This window comes from Phaethon lepturus, unplaced genomic scaffold (assembly GCF_000687285.1).
Source record: "Phaethon lepturus isolate BGI_N335 unplaced genomic scaffold, ASM68728v1 scaffold21524, whole genome shotgun sequence".
Classification (NCBI taxonomy): Eukaryota; Metazoa; Chordata; class Aves; order Phaethontiformes; family Phaethontidae; genus Phaethon; species Phaethon lepturus.
This window is the reverse complement of record NW_010534329.1, coordinates 15,593-36,054: the sequence shown is the minus strand read 5'-3', so window position 1 is coordinate 36,054 and position 20,462 is coordinate 15,593. Positions and strand designations below refer to the sequence as shown.

The 20,462-nt window shown below is 49.4% G+C and overlaps 1 protein-coding gene across 1 annotated transcript in view; it reads left to right on the top strand.

The window, feature by feature from the left end:
- The first annotated feature begins 15,874 nt into the window (after positions 1-15,874).
- The window catches only part of LOC104619575 (A disintegrin and metalloproteinase with thrombospondin motifs 10-like), a 19,871-nt gene continuing 15,283 nt past the window's right edge, over positions 15,875-20,462 (top strand). Inside the window, exon 1 of the mRNA XM_010285498.1 lies at positions 15,875-15,893. Coding sequence (XP_010283800.1) covers positions 15,875-15,893 — 19 coding nt within the window. The remainder of the gene's footprint in view (positions 15,894-20,462) is intronic.

The following is a 20,462-nucleotide window of genomic DNA, read 5'->3' as shown; positions in this document are numbered from 1 at the left end:
AGACTACTCCTTGTGTATGTTATGAGGATTAAAGATAAACTTCAGACCGACAGGATTGACAGGGCAGTCATAGGAAATTCCTGAGGAGGAAATTCTGAAGAGGAAAATCGAAACAACTGGAGGCAGGGGAAGGTAAAGACTTGGACGTCAGCAGCTCTGCTCTTCTTGCAAAAGCTTAGTTGCTCTGAAGGGTAAGTATGTGTTTGCATGTGACCAGCATGTGTTTAGGCAAAGTGTGTGACTTGCAAGTGGTAGTGGAAGCTTGCACTCACAATCAGTCATTTCCTATGTGAAAAGGTCTGTTCTGAGTGTTGAAATGCTCCACTCGCAGGCAGTTTACTATCTTTATTTTCCAAGTATAAAAATGAGGCATGGAGAAATAATGGGCTAGATCTACACAGGGCTTTTTGTTTATTTTAAATAATAGCAGCAAAGGCTTTTTGTTCCAATATTTGTTCCAAATATTATTTTTGTTCCAATCCTAAATGAATAGGATTTAGGGAAGTAGCGTTATCTACAACCTGAGTTCATGCTTTATCCTTACTACCTCCCTTACAGTGGCTATAACGTTGTTTGTGGCTCTGTATGGAATTTGTAGAAAGCTGCCCATACTCTCCATGGCTCCTGGTATCTGTCTTACATTCTGGGCTCTCTTCAGCCTGGTCCTGGTCTCTGCTGTGCCCATTCAGTTCTATACCCAGCAGGGCCTTCCCTGGCACCTCTGGGGATATTGCAAGACTAAGTAAGAACATTCAGTGATCAAAACTATGTTTAAAAATGCATATTCCTGCACCTGTGAGGGAAGAACTAAAGAAGTATTATACTTTAATTCCTAACCTAATCTGTTTGATATAGCCTACCTAATGCTACCGTATGAGTTAGCAGAGATTCCTGGGAAAGCAAGTGTGTGGGACTTTAGATTACTTGGTAACAGCTATCTGTATTTCTGTATTTCCAACACTCCAGATTAATTTTCTGCATTGCCCCTGGATAGCACCTGGCCTACTAACAGCTGTTTCATGCTTCTTTCTGTTCCTGGTCATGTTACCAATTTCAGACCCACACAATTGTTAGACAGGGGGGAAAAAATCATCTCAGTGGCATCCTTTGCCATTGGCTTATTTGCTTTTGTGCTGCTGATCCTGCCTGTTTGGGGTTCGTGTGAGTCAAAGCTTGGCTTAACTGACACATCTGTTGTCCTTTCTGACCACACTGGGCCTCTCAGACTCTTGCTGCTCAAGCCAAGTTCTAGGTAGGCTTAGATCACATACAGAGCCTTGTGCTTCAAAGTTTTTCTGCTCTTTGTGAAGCTGGTTGCCTTACAGTGCAGTACAGAGACTGTGACATAAGCCTCACTATCTGAGAGTTCTTGGGAAACCCACTTTCTGGTTAAGGTCTTAGTGGGCATTAACTTTTGAAGTCACCCATATGTATATATGTGTGGATTCTAAATACTGCTGTGGCATCATCTGTGTTTCTTTAGGAAACCTGTTCCCAGGAGCATAAGCAAGCTTTTCAGAGACTTGTTCCTTCCTCAAGAGGACAAAGGATGATAAAAGGTTGAAATACAAAAGTTGTAAATATATCAGAAAGCATAACTATGTAGATCAGTTTGTTCATCCCCCTGCCAGTGAAGGAGCCTTCTGCCTGATCCCTTCTCCAGTCCCCTCTCCAGTTCTGCCCATGTGATGGGTTTCCCTTGCGTCCCTGCGGCGTTTATTCCACAGTCTAATAGATCTGCCCATTAGGAAATGTTTTCTGAGGTTTAATCTCAACTTTCCTTTGTTCTAGTTTATTCTGTAACGCCAAGGACTGTGCTTGAACTGATGTGACTTAGAAATGTGCCTGTTTTCACTGAAAAGTGCAGAGCAATAACAGACAAGATGACAAAGAAATTAAAGGAAGTAAATGTGAGTTTGCCAGAGGCCTCAGTTTTTGGGTGTACTTGCTGTTATATTTGTCAGTAGGAAATCTCTTAAGTCCTTCTCAAGTATTTGGAGTATTATTCAGCAGGTGCCAGTTAATCCTAAATTAATCCTCCCACATTGCCACTGAGGTTCACAATGCAGTTTAAAGAAACTTCCAGAGGAGACAAGTTTTGATGGCATGTCCAGAGGTAAAGATGGCTGGTCCTGAATATTGGACTACAAGTCATCATTTCAGCATTTTCTGACCTATCTAAATCCCCCTCCAATTTCAAAAAGGATATGATGCTCCCTAACTGACACCATTTTTTTTCCTGAACCAATGGAGTAATTAGTAGGAAAGCTAGAGCGGTCGCAGGATGAATTCATCAGGGCCTATTAACACCAACGTTTAACAGGATCTCCCCTCCTGCCACAAAATGCCCAATGCTACTGGGGTTGTGCAGAAAGGTAGGAGACAAGGAACAAAGCAGCCATGTTGTGTAACAGCTACTGAAGATACCGACTTCAAAAAAGTGCCTCTTACCTGGTCTGCAGATGGGCAGAATGTCTTGTCGAGGATTTGTTACACCAATTTTGAAGAAAGAAAGGAAAGAAGGAAAATGTTCTTCAAGTGAAAAATGTGTCGATTTTGGAAGATGAGAAGAACGGACCGCCACCATCCAGTGAGCTGTCTGGCATTCACTAACCTCCGTCTGCTGGTTTCTTTGAAATGTGACCTATTTCCGTGTTGCACAGGAAAGAAAAGAAGAGAAAATAAAAGCTGTGTAGTTCTGAAGAGTGAAAGAGCTCCGAGACCTCCTCAGTGCCAGGGCATGGGTCTTCTGTGGAAGAAAAACAGATCGGAGGAAGGTGGTGAAGAGCTGTTGTTATTTAAACAAATGTGTTGGGGGAAGACATTGCCTGAAGAGCAAAGTGCTCTTCCCCATTGTTCATGGAGCAGTAAGCCTTTTTGCACAGGTATCTCTGCCATGCCATGGCGTGTCCCTTGGAAGTCACAGGGGGCTAAGGAGAGCTTAGTTTCTTCGGATTTGCCACATCCAGGCCAGGGCTGCTGAGAAAGGCCCTCTGATGTGTTGTGATGGTCAAGACTCATGGCTCAGTAATCCAAGAAGCCTCTCTTAGACTGTTTTTTCTGTTTTGCTTTCTGATTAGCTTGTTGTAGTGCCAGAATGGCAAATGCCAGCTTGTCTGGCAACCATTCAACACCAGTCCCACCAAATGGTGCTTATTTTTGGCAGGGTTTTCAGCTGCTCCTCAGGGACATGTCTCCGTTTCCCTTTCCAGAAAGGAAAAATTTCCATGTTTCATCACCAGCTATGGTAGAGATCTCACTGCCACTTGACAGCTCATTAACCTGGAAGAGATGGGTAAAGGGTCAGTGTTCAGTGCCAGCTCTTGGTGACAGGGCGAAAGGATACACTGCTGTGACTTTTCTGCTGAATGAATGCAAAGAAATGCCCCAGAGAGATGGATGGGGAATCCCACAGTGTCTTGCTGTTGCAGGCTTCTACTGTAGAAGTTGGGTCTAGGGCCCTGATCATGGCAGGCTGAGCTTGCTGATGTTCAAGACTGATTGGAATAAAAACATACAGTAACAGGGTCAGATATGCAAAATGCAAGCTATCCTTGAGCATTACTCAACTGTATGGCATTTCATTGCCAAATCTCCCTTGAGGAGCCCTTTGTTTACATTTTGACATGGAGCTGTAATGATGCTTACTCAGAAATCCAGATTAAAGGTTTTTCCAAGGACCAGGTGAGATCCTGAGATAGAAGGGATGAGTCACTTAAGCAGTTTACAACAGTGAAAATGCAGCATCCCAACCTTGCAGTACAAGCAGCAAGCTCTCAATCCTGAGCCCTCAGCAAGGCTCACCTGCACATTTGTCCTTTGCCTAGATTTTTGTTGGGATTTTGGGTGATGTACAATGACCTTGGTAACAGCTTTGATGGATGTCAAAGCTAGCAGTGGCTCTTTCAAGCTGGAGTTACAATTTGGGGGGACACCAACCCAATTTTATCTGACATCTGGGATTAACTAAAATTAACTGAGTTTTACATTTGGGCAATTAGCTTGCATGTGTCTACACTAGTGGAAAACCAAACATTTGTTTACAGCTGGTTTCACTTGCAGGTTCTCAACCTGCAGTATTTGGGCTACAAACAAAACAGAGTAGTTTGTTTATTACAGCAGTAGCTGAAAGACTGAATGGTGTGTTGTTGTGTTAGGTACTGTACAACCATAAAAAGGGTTAGTCAGTGGCTGAGTTAGCTAGTCCCAACATGGAATTGGGGCCAGGCTAGGACATAGAGCCAGAGCTGGGAACTTTGCCCAGGCCCTGCAGTTTAGACATAGCCAGAGAGGGTTTCTTTTCTTTTTATTCTATGCACAAAATGGTTATACAAAATTGCCGCATTGGTCCTCAGCATCGTTCCCTGTGTGTTTTAATGGCAACCAAGACAGAGTTTGCAGCCTTACAAGCCTTAAAATGAGCACTGGCCTCAGTGTCATGCAAGCTGGTGCTGCAGCTGGGCTTGCTGGATGCACTTGGGGCATCGGCCAGCATCACCGAGAAGTGATGGCTCCAAGTTTACATGGAAGCATTGCTCTTTGTGCTTCCCCAGGGTTGGGTACATCATCCCTTTAGGGTTTCTAGCAGCCTGGTGCTGAGTGTGGACCTCGCAGGATCTGAGTGTGCAGCCTCTGCCATGTGTAGCCACAGGAGGGTGCAGTGTCACCAGGCTGCTGAGCTTCAGGGAGTGGGTCCTGGTGCTGTGCTGAGAACAGGGCTCCCCTCCATCCCAGGAGTGAGTGAGGATGAAGGGGAGCCGGACGAAGAAGATTGCAAGTGTTGCCCAGAACTGCATCATCCTTTCTTCATCCTAGAAGGAGAGGAAGCAACTGGCTGGCACTGCTTGGTATTGGAGATGAATTGCCTATTAAAGCGTTTTTTTTCAGGCTGAGTCCAATACTGTCTGCCTCTCTTTCATGAGTATCTGATCCTTTTACCTTTATCCATTTTCTGGGCTTTTGCGAAAGTGATGGAGACCTTGGCTTGAGAAGGTGCGTGCAGCACTGAGGTGACTCCATGGCTGAGGTGACATGACATGGCCTGGTACATGTGTGAGAGGGTCCTCAGAGCAGTGCTGCTTTTGGGTTACAGGGCTTGGGAGGGTTGGCCCCAAGCACAGATTATGTGTCCTTGTATGTCAGGAATCTCTAACACTATATTTACCATCCAGGAGGGACTGGAGACCCTGCACATCAGGGAAAAGCAAATTTCCCTGGGAAGAGAGAGGAAGAGGCAGCACTGAGCTGCTTGCTGCTGAGCGGGGAAGATGTGCGTCTGTAGCCTCCGTCCCTCTTCATTACAGGCCAAGTGTGTTTGGAGACAAGCTTCAGCAGACAGAAAGCCCCTGGTATGGCACTGGGCCATGCTTTGAGCAATTAGTTTTTTTCCCTGGCCAGAAGCGGCACCATTCAATTAAACCCCAAATACTTTGTTTAGTTGCTCTTTTATGTATGTGCTTTGGGGGCTCAGACAATGGCTAGCACGGCCTGGGGAGGAAGGAAACTGCTCTTTCCACCCAGCCAGGGAACCAGCCAAAAATCCAGCCCAGCAATTGCAGTCCCTTTGAACTCTGTTTTCAAATGGAGAGCCAGGCCTTTCCAGTCTGAATGCCCATAAGGAGGAGTGGCCCAGTGCTTGCGTGGGGATACCCCGGGGGCTGGGCAGCACTGGGAGTGCAGCTGGGGGCTGTGAACTCTTACCATCAGGCATCTCCCTCTGGGAGCAAAGGATGTTTTCCCTTGTTTTCTCAGGGCTGTTAGGACGAGCAAGCCTACCAGGCAATAATGAATACTTTGAGACCAATGGAGGCTCACAAGGGTCCTCCCGGACATCTCCTGCTTGGGTCATGCTGCTGCCCCATCTGAGGAGTGGAGTTCAGAGGGCTTCAATAAGGGTTTATGCAAATTCATGGAAGAAAATTAATTATGGCTGTTAAATGCAAAGGTACAACTTCTGGCTTAGGTTCAGCCCTGCACTTAGTTTACTGGGAGCAGAGGATGTAGGAGGATATACTGCAAAAAGCACCATGGCTTCTTGCTTTTTTCTTAATCCCTTTTCTTAGGCATCCTGTGGCCAGCTTCTGGCCAGTCCTAAGTCCTAATCAGGCTTTTGTGGCTTTTCCTTTCTCCATTCCCATCTCAATGGTCAGATGGATACAGACTACTGCTGGGTCAGCCTGGGTGGCACCCAGCACCATTGCCAAGAGCCCTGGCTGCTCAGGCCTGCCCTAGAGCCGGATCCTGTGGATTTGGCAATGTACGTACCTAGAAGGGCCACGGCAGGACACACAGTCTGGAGAGGCTGGCTGTCCTGCAGGCTTGGCACCCATGCCACACTTCACAGGGCTGCAAACTCTCTAGCCCCCTCCCAAAGGCCCCTCTTGCAGTCTGTTCCTGGGCAGAGGGGTCTCATGTTCAGGGAGCTTGATCTAAGATTTAGCTTAACATCATCCCCTAGCAACTTTTCACGCCCTTACTCTTCATTTAAGTTCCCTTATACTAAAAGGCTCCTTGGACACTATTTTGGGGTCCCTCTGTCCCCAGGGATGGGCTCAGGCTGGAGGTCCACTGCCTGTTGCTGCCATCCTTGCCCTGTATCTTTCCCCAGGGCCCCGGTCTGTACCCAGAGAGAAGCAGAGCAGCACGTGGCAATTTGGAGGGGTCTGTTGTTACAATATTTGCAGAATTGCCAGGTGATTTCTCTCTTTACCAAGACTTGCGTATTCAGCTTTCTAATCTCAAAAATGACTTAAGGAAATGAGTTCCTGCCTTTTGTTGTTGCTTATTGTTTTATGTGTCCTGAGAGGGCTTTGTTTTTAAACAAGCAGTATTTTATTATTTGCAATGTTTATTCTTTACTTTAGAAATGTATTGTCCTCTGTGGGACACACCACAGTAGCAGCAGAACAGGAGATGTTACGGCATCACGAGAGCCAGCAGGGCAAAAATGATGTAACTAACTCGGGTGGGAAGGGACTTCTTAAAACATTAGCAAATTCTTGAGGGCTCTTTTAAATTTAAAGCCAGTATCTAACATTACTGTGGAGCACAGATGCCGTTGTTAAGGCCATTTCATCAGACATGCACTGGCTTTTTAAAAGTATTTTGAAAGCTATGGTTAAAATGAAGGATGGGAGTGTTGTTCGTTGTTGGGACAAAACCCAAAAATCCTGGCTTGCTTTATCTGTTTTGTCTGCCGTCTGCCACTGTCAGCACGACCTTTGCTTTATCACTTTTACTGGGATGTTTTATCAGCCGGGGAGCCGCCTGCGTTGCCTCTGGGGCTCTGCTTGCAGCCGGGGCTGCCCAGGGAAGATCACTGCCTGCTCCTTTGCAGAAAGGCTTAGCTGATTAGTTTTATACTCTTGCAGGCAAGACCTGCCTTCTGCACTGATGTCAGCAGTCAGGGCGGGACTTTTACAGCCTTGTGGGTTTGAGGATTTTTTTTTTTTGATAATCCTGGCAAAATTCCTGAGCAAAGTTTTTTTTCTCTCTTTTTTTTTTTTTTAGCAGCCCCTATACATGCTGCCTCCGAGCCGCTCTCTTATTACTGCTCACTTCCTGAAAGGAGACTTTTTAGCAAAGCCTCTAGCTCCAGTGCTGCCTGGGTCTGACAGAAGAAGGTTATTGAGGAAGGCGACATAAACCCTCAGCCTGGAAACTTTCTGACACGGGCAGGACTGAGGGGGAAAGAGAAGCTTTTGGCTGCTGCTGGAAAAAAGAAGAAAAAAAAAAAAAGAAGCTCAAGGAATTAAAAGGGGAAAAAGAAGAAAGAAGGGAAAACACTAGAAAAGGTAAAACACTCTTTAAAATAATTTTTCCAGAGAAGATTCTTTGAGGTTGGAGTGGGGTGGTCTGGGGTGGAGGGAACGCGAATGTTCTTTGAAATCAGAACCGTCTCCCTGGAGAAGGAATGAGCCCGAAGAGCATTGCACGCTGGAAAAACATTTATGAGAATGAAAACCATGTTCACCCTTCTCCAACATTCAGAGTTTCCATAAAAACGCAGCGTTGTGTTTCAAAGTGTCTGCAGACAGCAGGAGTCAGGCATCTGCACTCGCGCGCTGTCTCCCTCACCTCCCCCATCCCCACACCGCTCCGCTTTTTTTATTAGATTAAGCCATCTGATCGCATGTTTGCTGCTCTGAAATACAGTTCTCTTACGCAGAGCTGCTGTGGGTGAAATGCTCAATTACAGAAAGCAGCAGCTATAATCCCTATTGCAGAATTATACATTCTTTGCTGTCTTCATTCCCCAGAATAAACACATATTGTGCTCCCTCTCCCTCTTTCGCTGTCTCTTCATCTTCAGTCTTTCCCTCCTGTATGATGTGGTCAGAGGATTATAAACTGTCTGCCCTGAAAAAGTTGCAGTGTCATTAACTTCATGTGCATGACCAGGCATTTGGCCCAGCTGCACTGGTCATATATTTCTTTGCTTTGATTATGTTTTAAAGTTTTTGTTTTTTTTTTTAAAAAGATCAATTCCTCAGAACATGTTGTTTTAAACATCAAAGTAAATATTAGTGATGGTGAAATGCCAGAAGATTATCTCATTAGAGCTGAAGGAGCTGTGCTATAAATAGAAAGGAGTTTATAAAATAACCTTGGCAAATATCTTCCAGAGGGGGAGAATCAAACCAAGAGGGAAGCGCAGAGCCGTGCTCCAGGGCAGGTACCCTGCTTCGGCGCCAGCCACGGCTGTGCGGCAAAATTTAAAATTTCAAACAGAGGCTTGTTTCTGGGGTCATTTTTGGTCAAGTGTACTCGGGCTGTAAACCTCAGGGGGCATTTGTTTTCCTGTTTCAGTCCATGCCAATGCCTATATTGGCTGGAGGTAGCTCAGCCACACCAGAGATCTGTTTCTTACTCTGTTCATTAATATGCCTGTTAGCAGAGCTCATGTGGTGACAGTGTGCAATCTAGTGCATGACGGGTGATAGCAGGAAGATTTTTGAAGTTGTTGTTCATTTCTGGTCTCCCCCACACTGCGGATGGTAGGAGGGGAAATGCTTTGTCAGGCGCCCAGGTAATTCCCCAGCCGGCACAGGGATGTTCCCTCTGCTCTGCTCACTGTAGCTTTGCCCAGACTAGTCTGAAATGCCTCCGTCAGTGAGGCTTCCTCCAGTTCTTGGGAGGTTGTTCCAGTGTCCCAAAGTTTCTCCATATATGGAACGTGCCGAGTGCTCCAGTTGCTCCATCCTTGGCTCCCCGTTGTTCCTGCTTCGCCCCAGGGCAGCACCCTCTCCTTTCCTGCTGCTCCTTGGATCCCTAAAACCTCCAGCGCTCATCGGTGCATCTCCATCTCCAGTTGCATTCCCCGAGCAGCTGCTTGTTGGGTGGAATGGGAAAGGTCCTGTCATCTCCTGTAAATCATGCTTTTCCCAGATAAGACTCAGGGGCTGAACTGTTTCATTTGGCAGAGGAAGACCCCGATAAGCTGCGATTGAGCAAGCAGTCGGTGAGGTGAAGTATAGCCCTAAGGGGACGTATTGCCTGTTCCACATAAACGGTGTCTGGTAGTCATGCAAAAGGCCTTTTAAGTACCAACGTGCAAACCTGTAATGTGAGAGGCTCTGTTATCACTGATGGCTCAAGGCCACCCAGAGACTGTTACAGGGAGGAGTAAGTGTGCTTATCACCACATGAAGCCCTGGTCCAGAGACAGCTCTGGGCTCAGCTGCCCAGAGGAGCAGCAACGTGGAGAGCTTTTCAGCGCAGGTTGAATCAGGCCCACCCAGAGGATGATTCTGTTCAAGCACTTATCTAAAGCTTATCTGAAACCCCCAACTCCAAAAACCACTTTTCTTGCCAAGTTTCCAGCAATTAGTTCATTCTAAGCCAGAAGCACCGCAGGATGTGTTTGTCACGTCCTGTCCTGCCTAGATCTCAAGCTAACACAAATGAACTTAAAACAAACCGAATTTGGACCATATTTGTCAAGTTTTCAGAAACAATTTGCTAATGATTTGGATGATGTCAGCTCAGATATGCTGAATATATGCAAGTCAAAAAGATCTTCTCTTGACCCCACCACCATAGGAAATGTTTGCAGGGCGAGTAGTTACAAACATCCTGGGAATCTGTAGGCACATTGGATCTCATGCAGCGATTGGGGAGTGAGAAACATGGAAAACCACCAGCCTGAATACAGACTTATTTTTCAACACTGAAGGAGGTTTTAAAGGGACACCATCAAAGCAAACTCTCCCATTTTGGTTACTGTGAGTGCCTTCAATTAAGTCTGCAACCAGTTCAAGAATTGGGAGATTCTCTACTGAGAAACTCTGCCAAAATATTTTAGCTCCATCTGACTTCAGCAGAGCAGTGTCAGTGGCATGTGTTAAGTGCAGGGTCTCCATCTGGCTGCTCCATTGCTGCTACTCTCTTAACTTCTGCATTCTCCCAGGCTGGGAAAAGAATGCTTGGGGTGTGCCATTTCTGACTATTCAGTGTCTTTACACTACTGTTTATCATCCCAACCCACTGTCACTGCTGTTGTGTTTCCTGCTCTTCCATTGTAGCTTCATTTTTAAAGGGAACATGAATTAAAATGAGTCTATTCCTATGCAGTTCTGCAAATCCTTCTGAACTCTAACATTCATAAATGTTAGCTCCAGCTGAGCTGAACTCATGGGTGAAATCCTGGCCTCCTGCTGTGGGAGTTGTGCCACTGACCTCAACAGGATCAAGACTTCACCTTGAAGTAGCTTCGGTCAAAACCGCAGTGCAAACAATGAGTTCAACCCTATCGGGGTTAGAGACTCTCCGTTCTGTGGTCATGATCGAAGGCAGCTCCTCCACGGCCAAGCACAGAGGAATGTACTCAGTGGCCTTTGGGCTGCAGCTTCTTTGATAGGAAGCCATACATGCTTGTGAGTCGACATATTTTCTGTTGCACCCTGCCATACCCCATCAAATCCAAACCATCTGGGCCATCTGTTTCCCTGAACAGGGAACCTGCAGGGAGGGAAAAAGGGCCCATAAACTCTCTGCACGGCAGATCTCATGGAGTTCGCTTAAGGGAGCCGGAGCCTGGAAACGATCTGTAGATCTTCCAGATCTGTGAGGGCTGGAGGGAGTCCATAGCCCAATGCTGTCTGCAAGACTTCATCCTGCTGCAGAGCTCCCCTGGCACATTCCTCTATTGTAGCATGTCTTGGGGTCTGTGGGTGCTTGCTGTCATGGCCACACTGCCTTGCACGAAGCAGGCCCCAAGGAAATTGCATGGGGAGCCCCCCATGCTCTCACACAGACTGCCTGCTTAGCTGTCACCAGAGCACTTCGCTTGTCTTGGTCTGCCCTGCTGTGAAACGAAGCCCGTAGCATTCACCTGCTTGCAGGGAGACTTTGAAAGGCGGGGAGGCTAGGCTGTGTGTGCACGTTATTGCGCTCTCAGTGCCCTGGGGGGCTGCAGGTTGCCTGCACATCTGCAGAGGGTGAGTCTCGGTCCCGAGGCGCTGGAAGCACACAGCCAAGCAGATAGAGCAGATCAGGACAAGCCACCTCTCTGGCCAGCCCTGAGAGGGCTCCTCTCCCTTTTTCTGTGTCACCAGGATGCAGCCGCTTCTCTGAAAGGACATGTTTCTGATTTCCTGGAAGGACAGCGTGGTTCAAACTGACTTTGCTGCTTTAGGGTCCCTCTCTACAGGTCACTGTGTTTCCTATAAGCCACTTCTGTATGTGATCCTCTGAGACAGCCTGGGTTTTGTGATCCAAACCTGATCTAATGTCAAAGTTAACCCTGTTCTGAGTGTGGGGTGGGACCAGAGATCTCCTCAAGTCCCTTCCAATCTCAGTTATTCTTTCATTCAGTCTGGCAGGACCAAATCAGCAACGAGTGCTGGAGACAGGTAATGCTGTGGATCCCTTTCCCTATCCAGGACTGTGCTATTGCTGGGTGCAGTGTTAGACCATGGTGGTGATAGAAGGAGCTGCTGATCTCTGTGCTCACTGCAGGTCCCATGGTACTTCTCACAGCCCGTCTGGGTAACAGGAATCACCTCAGATGCTCTTGGGAAGCTCAGAGGGGCTCTCTTGTCCCTCCAGCTTTAGCATATGAGACTGTGTTGTACCATGGATGCATGTGCTGTGTCAGGCGCTGAGAGGGGCTGTAGTGGGGCTCTGCCCTCTAGCATAGCATTTCCAGTCAGGTGGCCGGACAGTCTTTGTCGGAGGGTCCCAGCACAGGTGCAGCACTACAGATGTGTGGGATATGGCCCTGCCCTAATGCCAGGTTGACAAAGGAGCCAAATTTAAGGTGCCACACTTGGTGTGTGAGCTGTGACATGTGTTTAAGGTATAATTGTATAAAACGTGAAGTGGGACAAACAGCACGTCCCTTTCTCAGACCAGATCCCTCCTGGAGAGAGACTGTGGCAGTTATGCAGGTGAGTGGAGCTCAGTGTTGGCACAGGAAGGTGTTTGTTTTTATGCAACCCTAGGGCTTGGTGCCTTGTGTTGCTGTGTTGTGTAAGCACAAAGACTGCTGAAGGGCTGCTGCGGGAGCCAGCTCCGCTGCGACAGAGATGGCTGCACCAGACTGTTGCAGTGGCTGCGTCTGCTTCCCTGCCTGCTCAGAGGTGTGAGTGCTCCTGGCCTTTCCGAGAGCCTGGGGCAGTTTCCCGGCATCCCAAGCACAGCAGAGCCGTGTTGCTTGCTCCATGCTGGTGCAGGAGGAGCAGTAGGAGCACAGGGAGGGAGCTGCTTGTGCAGAGGCCCAGGAGATATAGATTCTCTCCCAGCTGCCCTGAACCCCGCAGAGACAAGGGGTGGTTTTATGAAGGCAGAAGGCAGTCATACAGACAAGGAGACGCCAGATACAAAAACAGCATTCGTGCATGGCATACCCAGAGGTATCGGCAGCGCATGATGGTATGTGGAGGGGCATGTGGGTACAGAACACAGACCTGCCTGCAGATAGTGTGTATCCTCATACAGGTAGCGTGTATCCTTGTGCACAGCCACACAAAACCGCTGCAGTTGTGGTCTGCATGCATGTGGATGACATGTGCATACATGGATGGTGCATGTGTGTAGTTGGCAGGGGCACCGTATGGTAGGTGAGTTGCACTTTCTTTTAATAACTGCTTGGTCGTCTTTTTAATTCTGCTGTTTTGTGTGTGGCTGAAGCCAGCAAGGAGAGTGGTGGCAGGGGGCCAGCAAGTCTGGGTCACATGGAGCGGCTCCAAACTATTGCATAAGTCCTGTCTGAAAGTGGACCTGCTTGGTGGAGTCATCTCCTTAAAGCAAAGGAAGTCCAAGGCTGGGAGCACTGGGTTGCTTGGTAGGCACCTTATATCTGGCTGAAGTTGACTGGTCTAGCAGCTAGATTTGGGCTGAGCCCTGGGGCTTGCACTGCCCCGTGCCGAACACCCCTCCCTGATGATGATATGAGCTGGCACTTCTCTCGTGCTTTCCTGTTGAGGACCTCCGAGCATTTTACCACACTTGGAGAAATGCAATGACCCCAGCTTTCCAGATAGGGCCAGATCCTTATGTAACAGAGAGATAGTATTTCCAGAAAGCAAAGCAGTTGGTGTCAGAGAGAGGTCGGTGCTCCCAGCTCTCCACTCGTATGCCCTCGCTTTGTGATAGGTTTCTTTTGCCTCTTTGCTGGTGAAATTAAAGATCCCGCTGGATTTTGGAGAGGAGCAAGGGGGCAATTCAGTCCTTTCCTCACTAAGATTGCACTGAATAGACTTGACTGTAAAACAATTCTTGTGTTTTAAAAAAAAAATACTCCCACACAGTACTGGAGTGAGCCCAAACCCTTGTGAAGCTTGCTTGTACAAAGGGATGGAGGGTGTGCCCGGCTAGAGCACAGCAGGGCCCGGCGCAGAGTGCAGCAGCGAGCCTGTTGGAGGGAGCTGGTGGTCCGAAGGCAGCGAGGGTGTTCCCCTGCTCATCCGGGCTGGTACCAAGGTGCTGGCAGGGGCATGGAGACCTGGGCTCAGGCCCCTCACCTCTCAGGTTCGGGCTGGCACATCAGTCTGGATTTTCCACATTGCTTGTGAGCGCCTTTGGATGGGGTTAGATCTTTTTTAGCGGTTGTAAAAGCAGCATCTCTCCTCTGGGCAAACTCTACATTTGACCCTGCAGTCACTGGGATGGCTGTCTGCAAAGAACTGTTCTTTGGGCAAAATGAAACAGCCCTTACAAGCGAGGTGGGCTGCAGCGAGGGTTGCAGGTCCCCTCTCAGCCTGCTGGATGCCAGCAAGAAAGGGAAAGGCAAAAGCCCTTGTCCTTACTCCAGTGCGGGCTTGTTAACAGGAGGAACCAGAGGGATGGCGAGGGGATCCTAAAGGGTTGCTGTGAGGAGTGTAGGCAGTAACCATCCCATGGCTGGAGGCTGCTGTTTTCTGGTGAACAGTGATAACTACATGCTTCTAATTCTTTGCTTGCTGTGCCCCCAGAGAGGCCAGGCTTGGAACAGCAAAGCAGATTACGGTTCAGGCTCTTGTTTTCAGTTCTGCAGACCTGTGACTTTAACCCATTTTTCATGTTCTGCAACCGATGCTCCTAGCAGTGAGCTTCTGATTAGTTAATGCTGATTTTTTCTGTTTTTAACCCATAATGCTAGTCTAGATCTGAGAAATGACTTCCCAGTGGAAGTCCTGTCATACTGGCAGGATGACTGCAAAAAGACTTCTGCCATCTGCAACTCAGCATGTTTTCAACTTAGCATTCCAGCCAAGTATTTTGTTGGGAATATCAGGACAGTCTCTTGCTGAAAGCCGGGGAGGTCTCGGGAAGCTTTGCATCCACCCGCGTGTTCACCGCCCGCGCAGCCTCTTACCCCCTGCCGCAAGAGGTGCAGCATGGCCGGGAGGGAGCAGCGCTGTTTACTCTGTCCTCAGGAACCTGCAGGAACCTGCCAGGAGCTGGGGTGGTGACTGGGCACGTGTGAAACACCCACCGCCCCAGGGGAGCGCAGTGGGCCAGCAGCCCCCAGCCAGCAGCAAGCACACAGCTGCATTGGCAACCCAGCGCCCGGAGGGAGGGACCTGCCTGTTGCCATACCCCAGGATGCACAGAGCCGAGGTGGTGAGGAGGAGGAGGAGGAGGTAGAAATGGTGAGAAGCGGTTTGGGAGCAGTTTCAAGGAAGGGAGGCAGGAGTGTCGTCCGTGGATTTCCTCGTCCCCCGCAGCCCTTCCCTTCCCCTCCTTATGCTGTGGATGGTGAGGAGAGGCCGGAGGTGCTGGTGGAGATGGGAGAGCTGGCGGTATGGAGAGTGGCTGGGTGCAGTGGTGGGAGAGGAAAGAGATGTCCCCTTCAGTGAACTGCAAACAGGTCCTGTCCATGCCTGGCTGGAAGGGCTGAGCTCTGATTTCTTGCTATGCTAGTGACTGGCTGACGTTGCCCCTTCCTCCGACCTGGACCAAGAAGCCTGCTAAATTAAGCATGCAGGTTGGCTGCATGGAAGTTGATGTTTGATGGGCTTGGTTGGAAGTGCAAAAAACCAACTAACTTTCCTTGAAGATGCTGGTTTTGGTTTTGGGTTTTTTTTTTTTTTTCATATGTGGCCAGAGTCATCTGGCTGTGTGTGTTCTTATGCCAAAAAGGCTGGCCTGGGTCACCAGGGGTGGCTTTCTGCTAGGAAGGCCTTAGTGCCAGAGGTGGCCACTGGCACATGCAGCTCACTGTGAGGCTGATCACACAAAGGTGCCATTGAGTTGTCTCTGGAGACCCAGACAGGGCTGCCATCAGCCACTGCCTGGCAGAGCTCACCAGGGCTTTGGATTTTAAGATGTTCCAGTCCCCCATAAAACGATTTCCTCAGCCCTCATGCTTTTTGTGAGCCCTGCCACGTGCTCGTTCTCACAGAGGTGGAGATGGGGCTGGTGGTCTGGGTGTCCCCTTGCTCTGACCCCGATGGCGCTCAGCTCCACAGGTCAGGCAGTGACAGGCACATGGTGGTTTTCGGAGCGTCCCCTGAGCGGAGCAGCATGGGCTGGAACCGGGACAATCCCCGGAGACCATGCGCAGGAGTTATCCTTCTGCTTTGCGGCAGTATTTGGGAAGTAGATTTCAGCCGAGGGTTTACAGCGAAAACTTGTGGGCCTCCATGAAGGAGCGAAGCAGGTGAGAAGGGGGCTGTTTTTTTCAGAAAACACGGTGACTTTAGGATCGGCATCCGTGATCTACAGGCACTGTGAGGTTTGCCATGTGGCCACAGTGGGCAGCTGTGATAACAGGTAAGAGCCCACTGTGCGGAGCAGGAGGCCCGAGCCAGGCCTGAAGCTGGCCAAGCTGTGGGACGTGGGCATCACGATAACCCTGGCATGGTTAGGAAGTGCTGGTACCCCGTTTTACAGAAGAAAGAAGTAGTAACTGTCAGGGCTGGTGACTTTCATTCGTTCATTAACGCTGTTGCTAATAACACAGCCCAGAAATGCTGTTTGGGGTGAAGCAGTGTGGCCGTGGGGCGCTGCTCTCGCTGCTCGCAGGCGCTGCATGTCGGGAAGATGTCGGTGGAAGGGCTAGGGGGGGTTCGCCGCAAGTATTTCCTCCCACTGGGGAAAGCTGGAAGCAGAAATCTGTGTTTGTATTTATTTCTCTCAAAAAAGGGAAAAGGACACCTGAGCTCATAATTTGCAAAAGTTGGATGAGAAACCTGGAACTGCCAGGCCCTGCATCTTTAAAAGCAGTTAAATTCCTCTTCTCTGCACTAGGAGGCACCTTGAACCTTCCTCTTGGCCCCGAGCAGAGCCCATCTGCTTCCTATTACCTTCCCATAAAGCTGCCTCCCCGGCCAAAAAGCCGGGCTTTCAGGGAATTCTGTCTGCAGCCCCGATGTTGAAATTAGTAACAGTTGTCATCTGTTTTTCTTTTTTCTCTTCTCTTTTTGCTTTATTCCGGCTTGAATTTTAAACCCCCTCCCCTGCTCCCTGCTTCTCGCGTGTTTTTGGTGTGGGAAGAGGTGACCTCAAAGCTGCCATCAGCTCCAGCGGCATCGGCCCCTGCTCCCCTCGTCCCTGCCGCTGCTGCCTCCTCGCGCGGGCGGCCTGGCCCACGGGTTCACGCGGCAAAAGCCACCTTGGCGCGGGGAGCGGGGAGCGTCAGCCGCTCGCGGGGCGCCTGCCAAGGACAACGAATTCCTCGGGAAGGAGCAAATCGGAACCGGCCCAAGTGAGGGAGGCACGAGACCGGAGAGGTCACTCCATGCCTCCCCCCAGCCCCTCCATTCCGACCCATGAGACCCCTGCGTCCCACCGCGCCCTGTGAGGGCCTGGGCTCCTCGGGCTTGTCCACGGCTGCCAGTTGCTGTTGCTCAGAAAGCAAAATCTGAAAAGTGAGGTTATGGAAAACTTTATACGTATTGAAGCAGCCACAGAGTCCGCGCACCTCCTGCTCTCCTCCTTGTTATGGGTCCTTCTCTTGCAGGAGATGGGCTCGTTGGGGTCTCGGAAACGAAGTGCCGCTGGGAAGGGGCCATGTTTTCCTTGCTGTGTGTGGGGAGGAATCGAAGCTGTGCCCTTCCCCCAGCCTGGCTTACGGGAATTTTGCAGCTGTAATTCCTGACTTGTGCTGCTCCAAATGTGCCTCCTTCCCCCAGGGTCGGGGCTGCGGGGTCTTGGCGCCTGCAGCTCCCTCCTGGCCCCTGTTCCCGGGGATGCCGAGGCGCTGAGACTGAAGGGGAAGGGCAGAGGGGAGACAAGGGCACGAGTCACTACTGCTGCCGCTTAGGGTCGCGGAGAGGCGGAGGAAGGACAGGAAATAACGACAGCCTTAAGGAAGCGGGTTCAACAGCTGGAAAACAAGAAAAATTAGTAGTGTGAAGCCCAGGAGAAAATATACTTCAGCTGAGTGGCTTTCTGTCCGCAGACCTTGGAGCTGTGACAGGATTTAAAAGCTGGAATCTCGAGCTTTAATAGATGCTGAAAAATGCTGACTTAGGAGAGGGCCGCAGCACGCCCGGCTTTCGTTTTGCCTTCTCCCTTTTCCAGTTCACTTCCTGCAGCCCTGGGGGGAGCAGTCACAGAGTAGCTTGCAGGATCCATGGCACTTGGCCCTGGCTCTGCCCTCTCTGTGCCACAGCCTGGGGGGGCGACGCTACAGAGGATGCTGTCACCAGGGGGACATGGCCTCATGGACCGACAGTGCTGATCTCAGAGTCCTCATGTTGTGGTGGAAGAGGGAAGAAGAATTCCTGCCCAACCCTCTTGCCTGTGCTGCCTCTTCCCTTTACCTGTCATGGGTGAGTGGAACAGCCTGAGACGAGATTTAGACAGTTTTTCCCCAATCAGGCAGTTTATTCTCATGGTTGCTGATGGAGTGCGCAGTCTTCGGGCTACCATTGTGGGTGTTTTGTCTGAAGCCAACCTGGCAAGTGGCATCAGATGTGACTGGGGAGGCCAGCCCGAGGCCTCGCTGGTGGTCTTTGGCCAATTTTAACTGTAAATAAACAGTTAAAAATCTTAACATTTCAAATATAGAACTCCAAATTGTGATTTAAAGATGCATGATTAATCCTCCCAACATTTCTGTCTAGTAGGGGAAAATCATTAACTCATTTAGAGTAATTATTGGGGTAGGAATAATCTCTCTCATTTCTTCTTGCACTTCCCCTATGTAGTCTCTGGCCTGTGATGGTGGTTATTCCAAGCCCCCGCAGCACAAATAACATTAATTGCAGGGTAAAGATGGAAAAACAGAAGTAGAAATAAATTGCAGACTCCCCTGAGGACACAAGGTGAAGGGGAGCGTGGCAGACCGAGGAGGAACCGGGCTCTCCTGCCCCGCAGTCCAGCCAGTAGTTAGTCTTTGCTATTTAAAACACACAAGAGCAGAGCGAGGCAAGGGTTAGCAACCTTATTTTCTTTACGGGGATGAGGACCGCACACATGCCGTGGCTATTGACACCTTTGCAAAGAGCACCATCCTCCCATCTCCAGCCAAGCTTCATCTTCCCAGCAGCTCAGGGGCATCTGTCCTGCCTTTCCCTGCTGTGCTCCAGCATCGTCCACTGCTGTGCAAGTTGTAGCTGCATCAACCGACCTAAAGTCAGCTTTCAGTATGTATTTTATCTGTCACCTTCGCAGGAGCGTTTGCGTTTTGCTGTGGGACTGCTCTCGAGCAGAGCATCACTGTTCAGATATTTGGGATTCTCCAGGCAGTAGTTAGGTATGTGCCATATTCATTGCGTACGTCATCTAATCGCTGGATAGAAACAAAAACCGCAGGCTTTATGCAACTCTCCAGCACTATGTGAGTTTTGTATAATTGCCTCAGACTGAGTGGAAATTATCTGCAAGCCAAAAATCTTTCACTAAAGCAATTAGCAAATCATTTTAAATAACAAATACAATTGGAATCTCACGATCCATTTGTGGCTAGAGCTGAGGGTAAGGGTGAGTTCACTGAATGGGTCCTTTGTTTTAAATCACTTTTTTAGGTTTAGCTAATACAGTCTGAGAGCAAGTGCTCTTCTCTCAGTGCAGCGACAGTCACTGAAGTGTATTTTGAAGCCAGGGAAACTGGAGCAGAGAGGATTTCTAGGTTGCTGCCCACTACCATCCTGCTAATGCTTTTATTTTGTGCTCTTCTTTAAGAGATCAGGTAACTGAGACCAGGTCAGTCTTCGGTCTGCACTTTCTTGTGGGTGTTGCCAAAGGACAAAGGGTTCCCATTTATTCTGAGCTCTTTTCCTCGGGTCTAAGGTATATACCAGCTCTTTAGTGCTGCTGTCAGAGCAGTGCAGGGGCTGTGCTGGGAGCAGAGTTTGCCCCAGGGAGAGCACCCAGGTGTGCAGTGACCCCACAGCAGGCTTTCCAGTGCTGCAAACTGATGTGGTTAATTGCATTTGCATTCGCTTCCTATCCTTTTGTCCCCTTTCTTTCTTTCCATCTCACTCTTCCCTTCTGGAAGATGGGCTTTCCTCATTCACCCGGCATGCCTTTTTCTCCCTCCTGTCCTTCTCCTCCATTCTTTGTTTCCCTACTACCCGTCTCTCCAGTTCACTCATCCCCACCCTCTCCTTTGCAGGGGCAATGCCACCGAGCACTTGCGGTTCAAATTAGCCCATGCTGACCCCACTGCGCCGGCCTGGGCACAGCACACGGCAAAGAGACCATCATCAGCCTCGCTGCTTTGGGGAGAGCATGGAGCAGCTGAGGATGCCTGCGGAGGGACCGAGGACTCCTGTATCTACATAAGCAGTGGCCGAGGGAGAGACATGTTGGGACAGCGCCCGTTCAGCTGGCACAATACTCCCTGTACTGAGACAAGCATCGCTAGCCATGGCAATAGCTTGGAGGCTTCTCATATGGACTGTCATCTTCACTGCAGCTGTGTGCAACTTTCCTGGTTACACATTCCAGTCACAAGGTGGGTATCGCTGTGGGGAAGGGAGCTGCATCCACCCGCCTCTGCTGGCAGAAACCCTATTGCTGGCCCCAGGGGAGCTATTAGGGTAATGTGCTGAGGAGTAGGTGGAGACACCTCAAACTCTGCTCTGCTC